Here is a 21408-nt window from a genome sequence, read left to right as displayed (position 1 = left end):
TCTGATGTGAAAACTGTACACATCTACTGAGTCCATATGTTCACAAGTTTCAATCAGTTCTGTTAATTCTTTGCTGATTTTTTTGTCTAGTTGATCTGTCTCTTAATGTCAGTAGGGTTTTAAGGTCCCCTATTATACTTGTATTATTGCTTATTTGATTTTTCATGTCTATTAATATTTGTCTTACATAGCTGGGTGCTCCCATATTTGGTGCATATATGACTTTTAAGTCAGCAAAGTCCAGTTTCTGTCCTTGCAGAAATGTTCCTGGAATTTCTGTCCTTGATAATTTTCACAAGGAACTTTATGAGAGCTAGCCCTGTTTGCTAAGTAGCCTCAAAGCTATTGTTGAAATAATAGTATGCTACTGCGTTTCTGAATATTTTCACCAGATTCTCCAATTTTAAGTATTTAATGAAATGATTTGAAGTACACATACATGTACTTCGGAACAAAATTTCTCTTTGGGTGTGAAATAAAAAGATCCGAGGTATCCAAAGGAGAAGGAGAGCCGAGACACCTAATAATTTCCATGAACGCCTCCACCTTAGTCTCACTTCCAGGGGCTCAGTTCACAGCTTTCAGACCTGCAGACAAACGTAGACGCTGGAGCAGCTTGGTTGTAAAACATGGTGAATCAATGCATCTCTGGGTATGTAAGCTCCCATTTGTTTCAGCTCCCTCATTCCCTAGGATGAAATTCGGCGATTTTATACACCCACCCTTCCACAGAGGAGATTCAACAAAGCTGCAGGCATGTTTATGCAAAATGTGTGTACCCAGAATCCTCAGGTCAACAAAAGCAGTCTCTTCTGGATTTACACAAGAAGTTTATTAATTGAAAGGATTCACTGATCTTACTTATTGGCTGTCTGAGAAAGTCAGCGTGAACCCACCAGTGGTATCACTACTAAGAACTAAGCCAATAGAAAAGTGAGACATGTAAAGAACGAACGCACATTGTGTAATATTGTCAACGAAAGTTTTATTATTACACATTTCATAGTGAAAAGGTTACATGAACCCTGTTGTAACCTACTACACTACATAATGATTTCCTGCTTCAGAGGCTATTTCAGCCAGCCAGGTTGGCAATTTCATTTACTTGGCATCAAGTTTATGAGGTTGTTTGCAGAATCTAGCATCCCTAACAATTTGATCTACACATCCCTGGAAATTTGGTATCCTCTGCTGTTCAACATATATTCATTTTATACAACGTCACAAAGACTCATGTAAATTTGTTGAAAATGACATGATTTTCTCTTGTAGAATACTTGCATAATTGTCCATAAAAACCTCCTGCCTTCGCCTTGAATTTTATATAAATAGTTATTGCCAAAACTTCCCCTGTCAATAGGCCCTGCTCAATATCATTCACTTTGCCAAGGAAAATTAGTTTTTCTGGGACAATTCCTACGCAGATTTCATTGCATTTCCTCTTTACTCCTTGGATATACTCTCTAGAGATCCCAACACACTCAACTCAGTAGAAAAGCAGCTTTGAGCACTGTGAGCAACACTCTAGTTAATGTGAAAATAAATCTAGGAGTGGGATAACTAAAATAACATTTTCACTAATTGTGCTACCAATTTCAAATCCGGATTACATCAGTCACCCGCACGTGGTCCGATAGTGATGTGCAGTAACTAAACCATGAGCACAGGTCTCTTGCCCTGTGCATTCTTTTTCTTCTTTGTAGCCCTGGCACTTCCTCTTACATGTGGTACTTGGTCTGTGTTGGTGGACTCTCGACCTGTAATGTTTCTGGCCAAATTGGTGGGACAGAAATTTTCTTGTTCTGGATGAGTCTTCTTCAGTTTACCTGTGTTCTTTGATCGGTGGGTCATGACTACATTGGTTGGAAGATTACGTTCTACTTTCCGGAGATTCAACTTAGTCTTTGGTTGTTGTTGTTCTTGGAGGAATTTCCACTCATCTAAAGTGCTGCCTTCAATGTGTGTCTTCTCTAAATTGATGTGCTCTCTGTGGGAATCTATTTGAAGATCTCTTAGGTTTGCACTCAAGCCCTTGTCCTCAGATTCAAGAGTTTTTGCTTTCGTGTCTGCTGACATACCACTGCTGTCTGTTTCCAGGTTAGACCTCTGGACATAAAAGAGGACATAGGCATCTTGAATCAGGGCAGAAGTTCTGTCACAGGCAGTTACTTTGTTATCATTCATCTTGTACCAGTGGCCATCCCCAGCTCTGACGTAAGAAAAGTAATGTCCACTGTGAGAAGTGAAGCCAGCGTGGACCAGCACAGCATACAGGGTGTACAGGAGTGGTTTGTTGTTCTGCTCAGACATATATGGCTGCATGTCAAGACACTCAGAATATTGAACATGCTTGGCAATCTTCTTCCCTGTGACATCTGAGAAACGTTTTAACAGGATGATGAGGACTTTGGAGGCAGTGTGTAAAGTCAGTGTCTTGGAGGCAGGCATCTTTTGGAGACAAATGCTACAATGATAGGCATTTTCCCCACTGAGTTCCTCAGGCTGTACGGATCGTGCCAAAGCTTGCTTCACACTCCGAGTGGACTTGATATCCAGAGGAATGTCCAGATAAGGATCAAATGTGTCAGAAGTGCTTCCACACTGAAGACACTTGATTTGTGATCTCCAGTAGCCACCAAAGATTTCACGCACTAGACTCCTGTTTTCAGAGTGAAGATCGACCTTCTGCATGGCATCCACAATGAACATGAGAAACTCATGTGCATCTTCCTGATTCTCTCTGTGGAAGTCGGCAAGCAATGCACGTGAAGGCTGAATTACACGTCCTGGATGACGGAGAGCCTGAGTGATGTGACACCGTATAGCACACCACATGCAGATTCTCTTACCAGGACAGGATAACCTGAGCCCCAGGGCCAGCATATGGTTGGCCAGAGGTGGTGTGTATGTCAGGCACTGCAGGGTTGCATTCACATAGCAAGTGTTTCCCAAATTCCGGAGACCAGCTCCAACTCCATAAGGTGTCTTCCAGCTCAGGGAAACTTCATGTCTCTGATCCAACTCTGTAGTCACAAGAGACACCGTATCACACTGAGCCAGCTCTGGAGTCACAGGAGACACCGTATCACACTGAGCCAGCTCTGGAGTCACAGGAGACACCGTAGCACACTGGGCCAGCTCTGGAGTCACAGGAGACACCATATCACAATGGGCCATCTCTGGAGTCACAGGAGACACCATAGCACACTGGGCCAGCTCTGGAGTCACAGGAGACACCGTAGCACACTGGGCCAGCTCTAGAGTCACAGGAGATACCGTATCACATTGGACTGCATTGGTCCAAGTAGCCATCAAGGCATCTGCAGGAATATAAGAAATCAAATCAAAATGAGCACCAGTAGAATTTGAAAAAACATGTGGAACTCGGGGACATAGCACTAACAGAAAAGCAGGCAAAGCCCAACTAAAGAGAAAAGTCCAGGCTGGTCTCTGTGAGGAACACAGGTACAGAAATAATATTTCAGGAAACAGAATCATCCAGATCACACATCATGAACCAAGTGGGCTTCATTCTAGATAAGCACATACAGGTCAACATATAAAAATCAATACAAGCGATACACCACACCAAGAGGAGGAAGAGCAGACATCACAGGATCAACTTAATGGATGTGGAAAGAGCTTTCTCAAAATCCATCCTTCACTCCTGGTCGAAACCCTGAAGAAAATACACACAGCAAATAGCTCCACAAGATGAATGCCATTTGGGAACAACATGCTGCCAGATCTGTATCACAACAAAGCCAGAAGCTTTGTCCCTAATCAAAGCAAGACAAGCATGATTTTAGTCACACTGCAATTCTGTCGAGTACTCAAAGATTAGGCATTTCAAGCAGGCAAGAGAAGTGAATAGAAGAAATCTGTGCTGGCGAGACAGAATTCAAGTAATCATTATTTGGACAGTAGGCTCCTTGCAACTGAGGGATTACACAATCTTTCGTGCAAAGACTCATAGAATTAATAACCAAATTCATCAGTATAACAGAAGACAAAATCAACAGCAATATTAATTGTGTTCCTTTAAACCAATGATCAGCTCAGCAACAGGAAAATCAGGAAAACAACATCCTTCACAATAGCAGCAAGAGCATGTAAATAACAAAACTATGGAAGCGAAGAGTGTCTACAATGAGACCTCGTACTCTGAAAAAGACATTGAGTGGGACATCAGAAAAGGCAAGATCCTCCCTGTTCTTAAAAGAGCACACACACAGTATAGTTAATATTGGCATATTTTCAAAATGGGTAGATAGTTTTAGTGCCATTTCAATTAAAATACCACTGGCATTCTCCAAGAGAGCCCCAAAAGCAAAAGTGATCCTGGACAACAGGATCAAAACTGTAGCCGTCATGATCTCAAACTTCAAGATATATTACTAAGCAAGAGGGATGGGAAGCAGGTTGAGGAGTGCACAGAACACACATGTGGATCAGTGGAAGAGAAAATCAATTAGAAAGACAACAGGCTCATTCAGCTCTCTGACCTTCCACAATTGGGCAGAAAAGTCCTCAGAGGAAAGATAGACACCTTGGCAAACCATGCTGGGAAAACTAGCCTTAACCATGCAGAAGATCAGTTAGAGACCCATATTTTTCACTATGAAGTAAGTTATGTTCAGCATGGAATAATTTATTAAATGTCCCCACAGGAAAATGTAATTGATTGAGCTGAAACTTTGTACTCAATCTGGAGTGGCACAGAATACTAAAGAGAGGTTTTCCCAGGGACCCACCAGCATGGGCCGAGTTCACACCAAGACAGTGAAGAAGGCGGCCTGAGTTGTCATTGAGAAGTACTACATGCACCTGGGCAATGACTTCCATACCAACAAGCGTGTGTGTGAAGAGATTGCCATTATCCCCAGCAAGAAGCTCCGCAACAAGATAGCAGGCTATGTGACACCTCTGATGAAGTAGATTCAGAGAGGCCCAGTGCGGGGTATTTCCATCAAGCTGCAGGAGGAGGAGAGAGAAAGGAGAGATAATTATGTCCCTGAGGTCTCAGCCTTGGATCAGGAAATCATGAAGTAGATCCTGACACTAAGGAAATGCTGAAGCTTTTGGACTTCGTCAGCCTCTCTAACCTGCAGGTCACGCAGCCTACTGTCGGGATGAATTTCAAAACGCCACGTGGAGCTGTTTGAATCTCTTTGCTATGCTGTAATGTTGTCAATAAATTTGGGACAAAGAAAAGAACACTAAAGAGAGGAGGCAAATAGATAAGAAGGAGTTTAATGAGGGCACAGAGGGAGTCACCACAGAGAGGCTGTGGCTCGGCTCTCTGCAGACAAAGGGCAGGTTCTGCCTGATAAGGGCTCTGGGGACTGATGTGAGCTGAATTATTTTGTGAGTGTGCAGGGGATTGGGTAAATCTTTACATGCTTGAGCTTTGGTAGTCTTTTGGGAGGAAGAAGCCATAGGGGCTTTTGGGAAGAAGGAGTTACGCATTATCATGGCACAGTTTTGAACCATCACCATGATGATTATGCTGTCCCTCAGATGGGGGATCTATCAGTAATCTGTGGGAAAGACAAAGTAGATAACATAGTTGAGGATGGAGACCTAGCAAATGACATTCTGAGCAGATCTTCAGATACAGAATAATTATCAAGATTCAACGAAGACTATATAGTAAAAGATTCATAAAGCCAAGTGTAAAGCTTCTATAAGACCATAAGAACAGCCCCAAATAAAGCAGAAGACCCAAATCAGAATGTGCTTTGCCACCACCCTCCAGAGATCTTTGAGGCTGCCAGGTGTGCCTGGCTGTTAACCTTCAGCTCATGGCAAGGAGGCCCTTGGCTCAATTCAGATGGACTCTGCTTTGATACTAGATAAACACAAGTGATCCAAGGAATGGGGTGAGGAGAGCCCCAGAGGATATATGTGTGTATCAAATGCTGAAGGGATGGAGTCCCCATGTTTGACACACTGGCAATCATAAGAATTTTCACAATGGGGCTGGGGATTTAGCTCAGCGGCATAAGAGCCTGCCTTACAAGCAGGCAGTCGTGAGTTCGATCCCTGGTACCAATAAAAAGGAAAAAGACAAAAAAAAAAAAAAAAGAAAAGAAAGAAAAAAGAATTTTCACAGTGAAACTACTGAGTCAGTCTCATCCCATCAGGGGCTTGAAACAGCCTCCACATACACTAGGACATGACACTAAGATGTTGTCCCAGATCTTTAGTGGCAGAAAGATGCTTCCCTCTCCCACAGTCTCCCACTGAAGAGGACTTCAAGCCCTCATTAGTCCTATAAACAAAGCCTCCCACCACACACACCCCCAGCATAAGGTTTCTCAGCAACAGGGTGAAATGTCTTCTGTGCCTCAGGGAATAGTGGGTGTGGTCACTTATGTGCCTCAGGGAATAGTAGGTGTGGTCACTGTACCTTACAGTGGATCCCTGGACTCCTTTTAACTTGTTTCTGTTGAAAAATGCCTGAGGAATATTTGAATATGAAGATTTTCAAGATGGGTATGGAAGAGGAATGGCCTTGAACTGATAGATTCTTACATTTTTCTTCAATCTAAAATGGGGTAAGAAGCCAAAGAGAAATTATGAAATCCTCTTTGGGAATCAGTATTTGTTGGTGAGGATTTAAAGGTTAAACAACATAAAGAGCAAAATAAAATCTCCATTTCAAACCAGCAACTGACGCCATACAGAATTCTGAGTGGGATCTGTGGAACAGGCCAGAAGATGGAGGTAGGGATGAGGAGAGATGATCAAGATGAAATGTGTGTCTGTCACATCCCCAAGCTGAATGCAATATTCACATACTCAAAACATGCACTGAAAATGCAAAAACTAGTTGCTAAGGGGTGGGGGAGTTGTTAGGAAAGTAGGTTTTCCTCCGGCTTCTTAGTTTCGAGCCGCGGCTGTCAGAGCAGACCCCCGCCATGGGCAACACGAGCAGCGAGCGGGAGCAGCAAGGTGGCCATAAGACACCCCGGAGGGGCAGCTCAGGAGGCACCAAGGACGGAGACCGGCCCAAGATCTTGATGGACAGCCCTGAGGACGCCGACCTCTTCCACTCCGAGGAGATCAAGGTGCCAGAGAAGGAGGAATTCCTGGCCTGGCAACATGACCTGGAAGTGAATGATAAAGCTCCTGCCCAGGCACGGCCTACTGTGTTTCGATGGACAGGGGGTGGAAAAGAAGTTTACTTATCTGGGTCCTTCAACAACTGGAGTAAACTTCCCCTCACAAGAAGCCACAATAACTTTGTAGCCATCCTGGATCTGCCAGAAGGAGAGCATCAGTACAAGTTCTTTGTGGATGGCCAGTGGACCCTTCCGAGCCAATAGTAACCAGCCAGCTTGGCACAGTTAACAACATCATTCAAGTGAAGAAAACTGACTTTGAAGTATTTGATGCTTTAATGGTGGATTCTCAAAAGTGCTCCGATGTGTCTGAGCTGTCCAGTTCCCCACCAGGCCCCTACCATCAGGAGCCCTACGTGTCCAAGCCAGAAGAGTGGTTTAAAGCACGACCCATTCTCTCGCCACACCTGCTACAGGTCATCCTGAACAAAGACACTGGGATTTCTTGCGACCCAGCACTTCTCCCAGAACCCAACCACGTCATGTTAAACCACCTGTATGCACTGTCTATCAAGGATGGAGTTATGGTGCTCAGTGCGACCCACTGGTACAAGAAAAAGTATGTGACCACCTTACTGTACAAGCCCATATGAAGAGCGGGGAGCCGACACTGGGCCCTAGGGACAGTTGGCACCTCTGTGCTCCCCGTGTGCATGCTTTCCACTAGAGGAATGGTCTGGCAACTTCTCATTTCATACTCTTTAAGACATTTCATACCTGCCCTACTCCTACTTGAAGGTTTGCCCAGGTGCCCCAGCTCCAGGGCAGCCTGGTTCTGTAACAGTCCTCTTAGCACTTGGCTGTGAGCCTCGGGGACTCATCATGGGCGACAAAGGCAGAAGTGAAAGTGGAGGAGCTGCAGCCCCAAGACACTGCACAAGGTCAGGTGCGGCTCTCAGCATGCGCCCTCTCAGCTGGTCATGGACATTCTTAAACCAAAAGTGCACACTAGCCACTTTGCTGGGGAAAATTGCAGGAAGCAGGGGCTGAAGTCACACAACATTTCTAATTGTGCATCTTTAAGGCCACTGGCCTGTCCCTACTGAGGCCTGGCTGCGGAGCTCAGAGTAAGTCCCATCTTGCCTGTCCTTCCAAATCAAAGCAATAGATTGCCTCTCTTTCCCTGCTTCAGGGAGGTATAATTTCTATTGAAATTAAAAGCTGTCTGATTTCCAAAAAAAAAAAAAAAAGCAAAAACTTAAAAAAAAAAACAAAAAAAAAAAAGAATGTTACTGAACGGAGGTGATGTCCCCCAGTGGTGTGAAATGGCCTCCATGTGTTGTGGAGCAAAGATCGAAAGGTTTTGTACAGAAGTTCAGCAGCTGAAGGGTACTTCTTGGCCTGAGGAGTTCTGGATTGCCTGGAATTACCAACCCTCAATCCATTTTACAGCCCATCTGTCCTACTCACTCCATAGGTTCCACCAACCCAGTGAAAATTCGTCCCAGGGATCATAGAAAAAAACCAGCATTTTGGCATTTCCAAACCGAGCCAGCGAAGTTGGTATGGTCTTTTCTTTACAAGACCCCAGACACATACACGGAACAGTTCCCAAACTCCTACATGTGGACCTTTCCTGAACGTGTAGTAGGTTTTACAAGCCTAGGGTGGTTTGGCATCAGATGGCTCCAAGAGCCTCATGCGTTTGTGGGGGAGATGCGTTTAAGAGTGGTTGGACCCAGGGTTCATGTGGCTGGTGTGAAGGACAGAACACTGAGACTGAAACCGGGCACAGAGTTAAGGATAAGAAAACGTGTGCCACCACCATTAGGGCAAACAGGAAAAACACAATGGACCAAAAAGAGTCCTAGGTGGCTGCTGAGCACTCCTGGCTTTTGCTGTGCTGTGTCTGACATGAATCATTACTCCTCACTGATTCCTCCTTTCAGGACACCGTGCCCTAGAGCTAGCCAACTATGGACTGAAATGTCACTAAATTTTGAGCCAAAATAAACCTTTCCTCCTAAAACATCAGCTCTCTAGTATTAGACTCAGTAACAGAGGTAAGGAGCTCCTAGGTGCAAGACTAAGAGCACACATGTGGATGGTTCAAGAGAAAACACATGGGGGAGAGAACACGGGCCCCATAAAGTGGAACTCACCCCACCAGAGCAAGATAGACTCTTTGGCACTGGATGATGGGAAACCAGCCACCTCTAGGCCGAAGATCAATTAGAGATCCACCTTCTCTCCACAAAGTAAACCACAGTTAACATAGAAGTGATTAGTCAGGTGGGCGTGGTGGTGCACACCTATAATCCCAGCATGCTGAGGCAGAGGATTGTTGCAAACTTGAGACCAGCCTGGGCTACAAAGTGAGCTCAAGGCCAGCCAGAACTGCGGAACAAGACCCTGTCTCAATATGACCAAAAAAAAAAAAAAAAATTAGTAAAAATTAGCACAGAAAACCTTACTCTTTGGGAAAAGTAAAGTAGGTAATGGCTTTCAAGACAGAAGCCCAGATAATCACATTCTAAGTGAGTATCTTCAATTGCACTGGCATTACAAAAAAATTCAACAATCGAAATTAATACAACACAAGGAAGGCTTGTCCCCAAGTAGAGCAAAAAGCCTAAATAGAGCATGTTGAAACGCAACACACTGGAATCATCACGTATCTCAAACACATACTGAAAGTAAACAAAACTTTTTAAAATGCTATCTGAATAAGACTCACCACCACTGTTGGTGTGAAGGGCCTCCATGGGTTCCGGAGCAAGCGTCAGAAGTTATGTGCACCGCAAGTTCAGCAGCAGAAGCCCGCTTCTCTCTGTGGCGTCCTGAAAAGACAGATTCCCACGCCCTCCCTCCCTTTTATAGCGGTGCCCACCTTTCACGCCCTACTCAAAACAGGAGCTCCACCAATCAGGTGAAAGTTCGTCATAGCCTGCCAATCACAGGCTGAGGCGGGACACAAGGCCTCCCCAAACTGGCCGACAATATAGGGGCGATATTTTTACTACAAAACCTGCGGCTGCATGGGCAGAACAGGTCCCAGACTCCTGCATGTGGGCTTCTGAAAACTGACGGAGGTTTGGCAGGAGGTGTTATTACGGCTTTTATCTAGAAGCCCCCCTCCCCACAACTCTTATGTTTTTTTCTTGAGGGTTTTAGAGATGGCTGGATCTAGGAATTCTGCGGCTGAGTGAAAGACAGGCCATGGAGTTGAAGGTTAAGGATGCACCTACTACCTGCCCTAAGAGTGAGCGGCCTTGTAAGCTGTGAGACGGTGAGAGCTGCAGAGTCCCTGCTGCTGACTTGCTGTCCTCTGCCTGCCATGAACTGTTTCTCTATGCTGAGGCCCTCCATTGTTGACTTCCAGCCTAGGAACTGGTCCAACCTGTGATCCAAAACGAATCTTTGCTCCTTTGACTTTGGCTGTCATCTGTGTTGTCTCATCAGTATGAAAAGTAACTGAGATCGATGGCCCTCGGCGAAGTTGACCTTAGGTGTCACTCATAAAAGATCAAGAGCGGTCACACTGAGCTGTGCCGGCCTGTCTTGCTCTTGCGTGGTGACCCAGGCTTACACGCTCACACTACACCGTATATTGTTTTCTTTTTTTTTTTTTTTTTTTTAATTATTTAAGAGAAAAAAGACACAGAAAAGAATAACAAAAAGAGACAAACAACAATAACAAACCTCAAACAATATCAGTATAGGTTTACAAAACAAAATGATAGGAATTTGACAATGACTGTAATATTGCTTAGTTACCTTCAAAGTGTTGCTTAGATTACCACATACAGACATGTAAAATTGACCTAATCACATGAGTATTAACAGTTCTTTTCCACTAATACAATTAGCAGTATAATCATTTTAGCTATCTTATGTATATATCTACACAAATTTATGTCTTTTTCCTTCTCCCTTCCTTCTTTCCTCCTTTCCCCTATCCAAGTACTTCTCTTTGAGCAGTTTCTTACCCTTACACGATATTTTTTTTTTTTTTTGAGATATGTAATTCAGGCTGGCCTTAAGCTCTTTTTGTGGCTCAGGATGGTCTCAGATTCACAAAGATCTTCCTGCCCCAAATGCTAGGATTACAGCACCACCACACCCAACTTCTTTTCCTATGTTACTTGGCTCAATCTCTCTCAGCAGAGTCCACTTCTTTTCCTATCTTTGCTACGTAATGTGCTCGTTGTTATGTTTTGTGTCTGGATGTCACTGCAAAGCCTCATGTGGTCATGAGAGATGGGATTTTCAGAGCTAGCTGAATTAAACGGTTTTGTTTGATTCATGGCCCAATGCTAGGACTAAGGGTGTGAATGCCACACCCATCTTAGTGTGGTCCGCCTTCCAACAATTCAAGGGAAGTGGTTTGTCTTGCTCTGTCTCACTGTTTTGGCCATCTTCCATTACAATGAAATGTTGCCTCCTTCCCGTGGGCTGCCCACCTTACCTTCCAGCCAGCTGATTATGAAAAGAAATCTCTACAAACTACGAGTTAAATATGACTTTCCTTCTTTGAGTGTTTTATCTCAGCAACTAGAGAAAAGTAACTAGGACATTTGACTAATTTTCTGCTCAGGACAGCATGTTCCAGAAACCACCAACAGAGAAGGCCAGACCACCCCAAGTCCCCTAAGAAGGGTGTACTTACTGTATTTCGTAAGGACTCCAGGGAACTCCTCTACTGTTTCTAGTTCTAAAACCACTGATGCATATTAAGATAAGAAGTGTTTCAGGGACGTTTGGGGAGAGTTACTGCATTGAGATGATATGGATACATTCCTTCTAGTTCAATCCAAAATAAATAAGGAGCTACCAAGGTAAACAGGAAGTGTTCTTTAAGAATTAGCTTTTGTTTACCAGGACGTTCAGGTAGAGATCTCTGTGAGGTGAAAATTACCCTTAGACTTTATAGCTTAGTCAATAGAATGGGTGCTGAGGATCCATACACATGGGCTGTTCTGCAGTGATACAGGGCCTACACTGCTATAGCTAGACCTCAAGCCAGGGTCATGGGCCTTCCAGGGCATCCAGACCAGGGGCCAAGGACACTTGAGTGGAACTGCATGCTGCCTGGGTCTCTGCAGTACTCCCCCATCAGCCTGAAAGACAGAGCTTCAAAAATACCCGGGAGGGCAAGGCAGCAAAGGGCAATGGGCCCGCCATCATCACCTGCCTACCAGGAGCTACTATCTGCAAACTGGGAAGTGCCCCAAACTTTCCAGAAGTTTCTCCTTGGAAGGAGAAAAAGGCTACTAAGATAAACCAGCTCTCAAAATCCAGGAGCACCATCCCACTACAGACAGAAGCCCCTGCCTGCTCCTCCAGTCTCCAGTGCTACCTAAGGCTGGTTTCCCTCCAAAGGGTCCTTGATGGAGTCACGGATCACACTGTTACCCTGGGCAGCAGCCAGAGTCCGCCCCAGCTCAGGGAGTCAGAGGCCACAGGTCGTGGCAAAGGCCCAATGGCCCACATTGAAAAGAAGATTCTCTGGTTTACCCCCCAAGCCTTCAGGATTAATTCTCCAGGTAGGGGCTTTGGAACTAGTGGTGGATGGTGTTTCCCAAAGGTCCCATCTCCAGATCTCCTCCCACAGGCTCTTCTTACAGTGCTATGTCCCTGCTCCTGTCCAGTGGTGAGTCTGGTCCCCTTCCCTTGAGCCCGGAACAGACCTAAGGCCACCTCACCTAAGGATGAGATTTCTGAAGCCTTGTCAAGCAAATTCCATGTATTTGTCTACCTTTTTATATGGGGGCGGGGTGCACTCACTCTAGAAATAGACTGAGGGAGCCCACACAGTCACATGGAAAGACTGAGCATCTCACCAGCTTCCAGGTTCAGCCATGAGACATGGAAGGGAATGAGACTGCAGTGTCCCTCAGCCATCCTGGCTGCTCTGTGTGAAGCAAAAATAACTTAGCAACCCTCGATCCACCCCACACTGCACGTTTATGAGCAGAGCAAGTCAATGCTCTCTTAAGTCACTAAGTTGTGGGGTGATTCTTTGCACGGTAAATAACCAGACCATAAGCTGTAGTCTGAGATCCACCACCATGGAGCTTCTACTGCAGGCTGGAGTATGTAACAACTAAGAGAGATGTCATCGTGGTCAAGACCTGGGCATCATGGGATGGGGTCAGGGGACAGGTGCTGTGACCCCAGGTGCGCCTGGCTTATGTGGCAGATGACCAGGGGATGGCTCTTGCCTGGGGACCTCAGCTCTCCTCCCTTGAATTTTCATTTCTCTTGGGTTGACGCTCAGAAGTATCTATTGCTCATTTTTTCCATGCTTTGGTTTTTGAGACAAGGTCTTATGTAGTTCAGGCTGGCTTTGAACTTGATATGCAGCCCAGGCCGGCCTCAAACTCAGGGTGATTCTCTAGTATCTGCCTCCCAAGTACTGGGATTGTAAGTGTGTACCAGTACATCTGGATTCTGTTATTTTATTTTGTTGGTCCTACAGTTTTGATGAGTTATAAATTCAATGTATACTCTGAAAACAAAGTCCTTTTTGGGTGAATGATTTGTACATATTTTCTTCTAATCCTTTGTTTTTTTCATTGTCTAAATAGTGTCTTTTGAAGTATAAAACTTTTGAATTTTAATGAGCACCCATCTGTTAATTTTTCCCTTTTGGGACTGTGCTTTAGGTACCATCTTGTACTTAAGAAAGCTTTGCCTAATAGCAAGCTCTTTCTAATTTTTTTCCCCAACCACCCACCCCCAGCTCCTAATTTTTAATCAATCAATCAATTCATTATTTGATTTGCAGAGCTACAGATGGAACCCCAGCTCCACCACTGAGCTGCACCACCAGCCGGGCCCCTTGTCAAGAGACAGAAGCAAAACTTGATGTCTGACCACTGAACAAATCTATTAACCAAACCTCCTGGAAATCAAAAGCTTATGACACTGAAAATAATTGCTCGATGACATCTGCGGACACTTCTGGGGCTTCGTAGAATGATGGTGCTTTCTGAAAAACAGGGTAACAATGTCAAGAGCTCCCACAGAGCTCTTACTCCTTGACCCAGTAATAAATACTTAGGATCCAGGGCAACCTGGCCTCAGAGCTGTTTTAATGGAGACCGGCTGGAGATCCGTTCCCTGTGGGTCTGCCAGCCAGCGGCCCCAGGAGGCTTCGAAGAAGGATTATGGCTGTGTTCAAAGCCAGGGCCATGTGGGCAGAAAACTGTGCTTTTCTGTGTGGTTTAATGAGGTATAATTTACATACTGTAAAATCTGCCCTTTGTGTTTTGACAGATGTATACAGTCATAGGCCCCAGCTCTCCGATGAAGATGTAAAATATCTTCTGTCACCTCAGTAACTTCTTTCACGCCTCGGTGCCTAAAAAAGTCTGGAAAGAAATGCACCAGAAATAAAACATACACTGTGATCTCTTCTTGGAGACGGGATGATGCATGATTTTTTAAATTTAAAAAAAAAATCTCTTAATACTTTTCTGGACTTTGTTAGAAGTAGCTCACACAATACCAAAGCGACTTGAGAAAATAATTTCTTTGCTGGGGCCTTGAGTCTTTCCCCATTTGGACGCCCCACCCCCAGCTCATACAAAGGAACCCAAGGAGACTGTTGAGTTTGCTCACTTTGAACCTCAAACAAAACCCTTGTGGATTCAAGGAGAATTATTTAAGGGGCTCCTGGTAACAGGCCTGACAGCACGCCATTATAAGCTATTGCCTTCCTGGGCTGCAGGGAACGAGGCCCCACAAGGCCTCCCCTCCCAGATGCTGAAAAGCCTGCTTTTCAATAGTGACTAGTCTGGAAAAGTTACTGTTCAAAGGATTCCTTCAGCGACAGCAGCCACCAGCATGATGACGGCGTAGGGCTGTCCCCCATCCTTGCCTGGGCTACAAGCTCTCAGCACAGATGCAAAACAAAGTCAGGTTCCTCAGCAGGGCCGGACTCCCCAGAGCCCCAGGGAAAAAAACCCAAGTGTTGGGAGCCGCAGCCCCGAGCCCGGTCGCCTCACTTGGCGGACGTGAGGCCTGTAGTAAAGAGTGAGGCCTGAGGTAGATTACCCCTCCCATCGAATATGTTAGTTTCCTGCTTACCGCGTAAACAACCCGCTCAACAATATAGTCTGCCTGGCAACTGATGATGTTAGCCAATCAGCTTGCCTTGCTTACTTTAACATGATTGGACACTGTACCCGTATATATACCGGTGCCACCCCTGGGCGGAAAAAGAAGCCAGATAGAAGCCCGAAAGTAGAAGCCCAAAAGGAGCCGCGGAGAGCGGACCGGTAGAGGCTTTGGGGCAGGCTGAAGCACAAAAGGAGCCGCGGGGAGCAGACCAAAGGAGGCTTCAGCTGGGAAAACCCAGGGCAGGCTGTACGGAGAAGAAAAATAAAAAGAAAAGGTTGTCCACTACCAGACTATGTCGTGTGTCCTTCCTGCCGGCCGGGAGCGGACATCGACATTTGGTGGCCCGTACGGGGACTGATCACCCCCGCGACGTGGAAGTGGACAACGCTCCAGTACAGAGCTGCGAGACAGGTGAGTTGGGGATAAGCCTGGGCTCTGGGTGGCGCGCACCTACAGGGCTTTTAGACTCCCCTCAGGCTCACGCGTAAGTGGCGGATTCCTTGGGCCTCACGCGGTGAGTAACATATTAAAAAATGGGAAACATGTTAGGTAGCGGCACTAAGAGCGAGGGTGGTTGTGGAGAAAGCTCTCAAGAGCTTACAAAAGTACGCAGGGTATCTGAGCAGGCCCAGTCAGGGAGCTCCCGAGAGGTGTTTGTCAAGGGGAACAAGGATGCTAAGGAGGAGGACGGGGCTCTAGCCTCGGAGTCGTCTGACTCCGAGGACGAGGGAAAGTTGAATGGCAGGGAGGCCAAAGAGACCAGCTGTCAGGAGCCTAAGTCGCTCAATAAGGAGTCGCAGGGTTCTTTTCCAGCGTTGCCCCGCGAATTGCGCTCTGCTCAACCTGGTTTGCGGAGGAGTAGAGAGCTCCTGAGCGCTCCCCGGCGCGAGAGGGAGGCGATCCCTCGCCGCGAGGCGGCCGCCCGGGAGCTCCCTTCCTCTTCGCCAGAACAGGAAGTGATGCACGGGCCCCCATTTTCCGCCCAATCACGGCCGCTGTCTTATGCTCCGCCGCCGGCAGGTCGGTATTTTTACAGGCGGCTTTGGCAGGGGGGACGCTTGTCTCATGAGGTACATCCACCTGGGATAGATAGTGGCCCCTACGGGATATTTCCTGTACAAGTAGCTATGGGCCAGGGACGCAATGTATGGGAGCCTTTTGAGATAAAGCAGATTAGAAAACTTAAAAATGCAGTTACAACCTTTGGGCCGACTGCGCCTTACACCATTGCCATGCTGGAGAATCTGTCTTCTGGGCCCCTCACCCCCGCGGACTGGATTCAGCTGGCAAAGGCCTGTCTGCCCTCGGGCAGTTACCTGGATTGGCGAGCCTGGTATGCAGAGTTCTCTGCCGAGCAGGCTGAGAAAAACGCCAATCGAGGAAACCGGGGGTGGAACAAGGAAATGCTTATGGGAGAAGGTCGGCACGCTGATGACCAGACCCAGTTCCCCGGCGCTGTCTATGAGCAAATCAATGCCATAGGGCTCCGCGCCTGAAAACAGGTAAGTGGTGCCGGAACAGCCTCCTTGTGTCTTTCAAAAATAATTCAGGGTACCACAGAGCCATTTGTTGACTTTGTGGCCCGAATGCAAGATGCTGCCGATAAGATATTTTCTGATCCGGGAGTGGCTCAACCGCTGGTAAGACAGCTGATTTTTGAGCAATGTACAAAGGAGTGCAAGGCAGCGATAGCTCCTCATAAGAACAAGGACCTCAATGCCTGGATTAGGATATGCAGAGAGATAGGGGGGCCGCTCTCCAACTCGGGAGTGGCTGCTCTCCTGGCCGCGGCTGTACAGCAGAGGGGACCTCGCGGGTTAGAAGGGAAATGTAAGGCTAAAGGGTGTTTTGCCTGCGGGGAGCCAGGACACATTAAACGTCACTGCCCAAACAATGCAGATGCTAGGCCTCGCCCTAGGAATAAAAAACCATATGTTTGTGGGCGATGCAAAAAGGGACCACACAAAGCTGAAGAGTGTAGGTCGGTCTTTGATGCTCAGGGCAACCGTATTTGTGGACAAGATGCTAGAGAGCCAAAAAACGGCCAGAGGGGGCCCCCTTCACAGACGGGCCCCCGCCCCAGAGACAAGACAGCTCAGGGTGGCAGCCTTCAACAAGGGCCACCCCTGGGTCAGCAGGTGTGGACCTCAGTGTCGCCTCCAGACTTATATGGGTGTTCATCTTGTCATTTGTCACTCAGCACCCTATAATTTTTCCAAAGGTTACTGCCTCTGAGCCATTAGTCCCAGCAACTACAATATATACAGATGGCTCCAAGACGGGGATAGGCGCCTATGTGATCCTAGGCAAGCCCCCGGTTACCATACAATTTAAACCAGATCAGCCTCAGGTGGTGGAACTGCAGATCGTTAAAATGATTCTTAAACGGTTCTCAGAAGCCATTAACATTGTCTCCGATTCTAGGTATGTGGTCAATGCTATGCAAGTGCTTGAGACTGCCAGTTTAATTAGATCCACTTCCACAGTGGCTGGGCTGTTCCTGTCTATCCAGACATTGCTTCAGAACAGACACCATAAGGTCTTCACCACCCACATAAGAGCACATACATCCCTGCCAGGGCCTATGGCACAGGGGAATACGGCTGCTGACACTGCCACTCGCCCGTTATGGATTTTTACCTTACTAACACCAATCGAGCGAGCCCGTGCCTTCCATGATAAATTTCATGTTAATGCCAGGACACTAGCAAACCATTTCCATGTTTCTAGAGCAGATGCACGAGATATCGTGCGACTATGTGACTCCTGTGCCACATACAAACCTGCCATACCGATGGGAGTAAACCCTCGAGGTTTGATCCCTGGTGATGTTTGGCAGATGGACATCACACATATACAGGAGTTTGGGACTCTTAAATATGTTCATGTTTCCACAGACACCTGTTCTCGCGTCATATTTGCAACAACAGAAACAGGTAAAAAAGTGTCTAATGTGATCAATCATTGCCTGGCGGCTTGGGCCGCATGGGGCAAACCAAAAATATTAAAAACTGATAATGGACCAGCCTATATAGGCAAAGCCTTCAATGAGTTCTGCAAAATGATGGAGGTTCAATTAAAACATGGTATCCCATACAATCCCCAAGGTCAAGGAATCATTGAGAGGGCTCATAAAAGCCTCAAAAAAATTTTACAAAAACAAAAAGGGGGAGTAGGCCAAGGCCTGGCCCCAAAGGCACGATTATCCATGGCACTATTCACACACAATTTTTTAAATTTAAATAATGATAATCGCTCCCCAGCTGTGGAGCACTGCAACCCTTCCCCCAACCATAAAGGGTGGGTGAAGTGGAAAGATGTCCTGACAGGACAATGGATGGGCCCGGATCCAGTGGTCAGCTGGAACCGAGGCGCGGTTTGTGTTTTCCCACAGGAATCGGGACGAGAACCACTGTGGATACCGGAGAGACTGACACGGACAACAAAGCCCTCGACTAAAGATCAGACCTGCCCTACTGGAGATCCATCACAGACCAACCAACAAGATGAATAGAAATAGCGGTAGCCCGAAATGGACAAAAAGATCCTCAGGCATATGCATGGCTCGCTCGCCTAGCCTACGACCGAGTCTAGGGACGGTGAGCTTCCCACACTCCTCCTCTAAAAAATTATGATATAGCAGGGTAGATGAGTCAATGACGGGTAAGAGCGTGCCTCCCCAGCATGACTCGACCTAAGCCAGGCCCTACCCCATCCTGCACGTAAGCCGCTGGACTGTTAGATGCTGCCCAGGTCTAAATTTCTCTCCGAGGGGATTTCTTTACGGAGAGAGAATGAGTGCAAGCTTGTGTGCATCCAGGTTCCGTCCAGTTTGTGCCTGGCCCTAGAAAAAGGACGAGGGCCTCAGGGCCTTGGCAGACCATGGGACGGCCGACCAGGGTCTAAGCCAAGGACCTACGGTGGGCCTACGCATAGGGCATAAGCCTCTACACCCAGTCCAGGAAGGGCTACGATGCGCACATTCATAAAAAATAAAAAAGGGGGAGATGTTGGGAGCCGCAGCCCCGAGCCCGGTCGCCTCACTTGGCGGACGTGAGGCCTGTAGTAAAGAGTGAGGCCTGAGGTAGATTACCCCTCCCATCGAATATGTTAGTTTCCTGCTTACCGCGTAAACAACCCGCTCAACAATATAGTCTGCCTGGCAACTGATGATGTTAGCCAATCAGCTTGCCTTGCTTACTTTAACATGATTGGACACTGTACCCGTATATATACCGGTGCCACCCCTGGGCGGAAAAAGAAGCCAGATAGAAGCCCGAAAGTAGAAGCCCAAAAGGAGCCGCGGAGAGCGGACCGGTAGAGGCTTTGGGGCAGGCTGAAGCACAAAAGGAGCCGCGGGGAGCAGACCAAAGGAGGCTTCAGCTGGGAAAACCCAGGGCAGGCTGTACGGAGAAGAAAAATAAAAAGAAAAGGTTGTCCACTACCAGACTATGTCGTGTGTCCTTCCTGCCGGCCGGGAGCGGACATCGACACCCAAGACCAAGACACAAGGTTTGAAAGAGGTGATACCGTGAGGTGAGCAGAGGCAAAGGCCCTGAGGCAGGACCTGGTTAAGAGAGCAGTAGGAGGGTGGTAGGAGAGGAAGTGGTTGTGAGGGGCTATGGAGTCATGGTGAGGCCAAATGAAAGGAAAATAATTATGTCCGGAGAAAGTCTCATTGAAGCATTAACAGTATCCTTCTGGCTGTCAAGAACAGGTACAGGAGGTCAAAGGCAGTTCTTTGGAGGAAGACACCACCATGACACAGGTGAGGGATGCTGGGGGCTTCATCCAGAGTGATCACAGCAGAGCACTCAGAGAGAAGGAGGCAGCTTTGGAAGATATTTTAGGGCTGCAAGCACTGGACACCTTGTCAACTGTGCAGGAATCCCTTGTGTGGGGTGGGGTCCAAGGCTTGGCTTCAGCTTGGTGCTGGCAGGAGACAGCAGAACCTGAAAGTGACAGGGCTTTGTGGAAGGTCTTTGGGTCCCTGGGGTCATGCCTCTTCGGCTGCCTCTCTTTGGCTTCCCACACACGCAGCCAGTGGCCACTTGGCTCCCCTCTAAGCTCCTCGCCATGCTGAGCCATGCAGACCACACACAATGGCGCTGGCCACTCCTGGACTGCAGCTTCCAAAACCTTTCTCTCACCGGGTCAGTGGTCTCAGGCGAATGTCCAGTAATGGAAAGTGACCCGATGCGGGGCTGGATGGCAGCAGCTTCTTCTAAGGACGGCTGCAGGCACCACAGACAGAGACCTGGGAAGCAGGGTGGGGCGCAAGTGCAGGCCCTGGAATCTCGGGGTTCCTCCCTGCACCCGGCGACACAGAAGCCCTGCTGCCAGTGGGATGAGCACCCAGCAGCCACTCTGGGCAGAGAGTTGGGGCGTTCTTCAAGAAGTTCACCACCACAATTCCAGTTCTGCAAAGTGTCCAGAATAGGTGACCCTGTAGAGAAAGGAAGTAGGGGTTACCAGGGCCGAGCGGTAAGAAGCCAGGGGATGGGCTAACCACCCACAGGCTGGCGTTGGAGAGGGGCAGAGAACATTCAAAACGGAGAGTCAAAACCAAGCCATGGCTATGCAACTCTAAATATCCTAAAACACTGGCCTGTACATCTTCCATGGTTGAAATCTCTTTTTAAATAATGGAACTCTACAGTCTATCAATGATGCACAAAACACATTTTCCTCTTTAAAAAGAGCCAAAGAAAGCCCCACCCTGTCCAGAAGGAAGCTTTGCATCGAAAGCTAAAGGTCTCCCAGCCCTAGAAAGGATCAGACTAAGAATCTGCTTATGCGACCATTTCCCTCTACACTTCTGTGCATGTGTCCTCCTGGAACTTATCAGTCATTATTCCTTGTCATTGCCATGTACGTGTCAATACTGTACATAACGGTGCTATGACTCGCTTTCGTCTCCTGCCCTTGCTTGGTGATTTGTCCTGACAATCTCAGCAGGTTGACCCCCAGTCTACTTCATGGCTTCTGTCTTAAACGCACCCATATAAACAAGGCAGTGAACATCTGGTACACATGTGTTTTCCTTTCCTTTCGTGTTTTTGGGGAAGGAGATGACCCTGATGATTGAACCCAGGGCCTTTGCACTGGCTATCCCCCATCTCTATTTTTTATTTTTAATTTGGAGACAAAGTCTCAGTAAATCACCCAGATGGCCATTACTTTAGCAATTAAAAAACAAACCAAAAGAATGTAC

General features: G+C 47.1%; 1 protein-coding gene and 2 pseudogenes across 1 annotated transcript; 2 read left to right on the top strand and 1 right to left on the bottom strand.

Annotated features, from left to right (window-relative positions):
• Positions 1-968: 968 nt before the first annotated feature.
• Positions 969-3811, bottom strand: LOC100715648 (ubiquitin carboxyl-terminal hydrolase 17-like protein 6). Its single transcript, XM_023560043.2, has one exon. It carries the CDS (start codon positions 3496-3498, stop codon positions 1651-1653), a length of 1848 nt encoding a protein of 615 aa, XP_023415811.2. The 5' UTR covers positions 3499-3811; the 3' UTR covers positions 969-1650.
• A 947-nt stretch (positions 3812-4758) lies between these two features.
• LOC100714529 (small ribosomal subunit protein eS17-like) lies at positions 4759-5217 on the top strand (annotated as a pseudogene).
• Positions 5218-6908: 1691 nt separating this feature from the next.
• Positions 6909-8306, top strand: LOC100714258 (5'-AMP-activated protein kinase subunit beta-1-like; annotated as a pseudogene).
• Positions 8307-21408: the final 13102 nt, after the last annotated feature.

This window comes from Cavia porcellus, unplaced genomic scaffold (assembly GCF_034190915.1).
Source record: "Cavia porcellus strain 051 isolate PalLab524CR breed Dunkin Hartley unplaced genomic scaffold, mCavPor4.1 scaffold_8, whole genome shotgun sequence".
NCBI lineage: Eukaryota > Metazoa > Chordata > Mammalia > Rodentia > Caviidae > Cavia > Cavia porcellus.
This window is presented reverse-complemented; position numbering and strand designations above follow the sequence as displayed.

Coding starts and splice junctions, on each gene's coding strand:
- LOC100715648 (XM_023560043.2), bottom strand. CDS start 3,498: ATGATTCTGTTTCCTGAAATATTATTTCTGTACCTGTGTTCCTCACAG.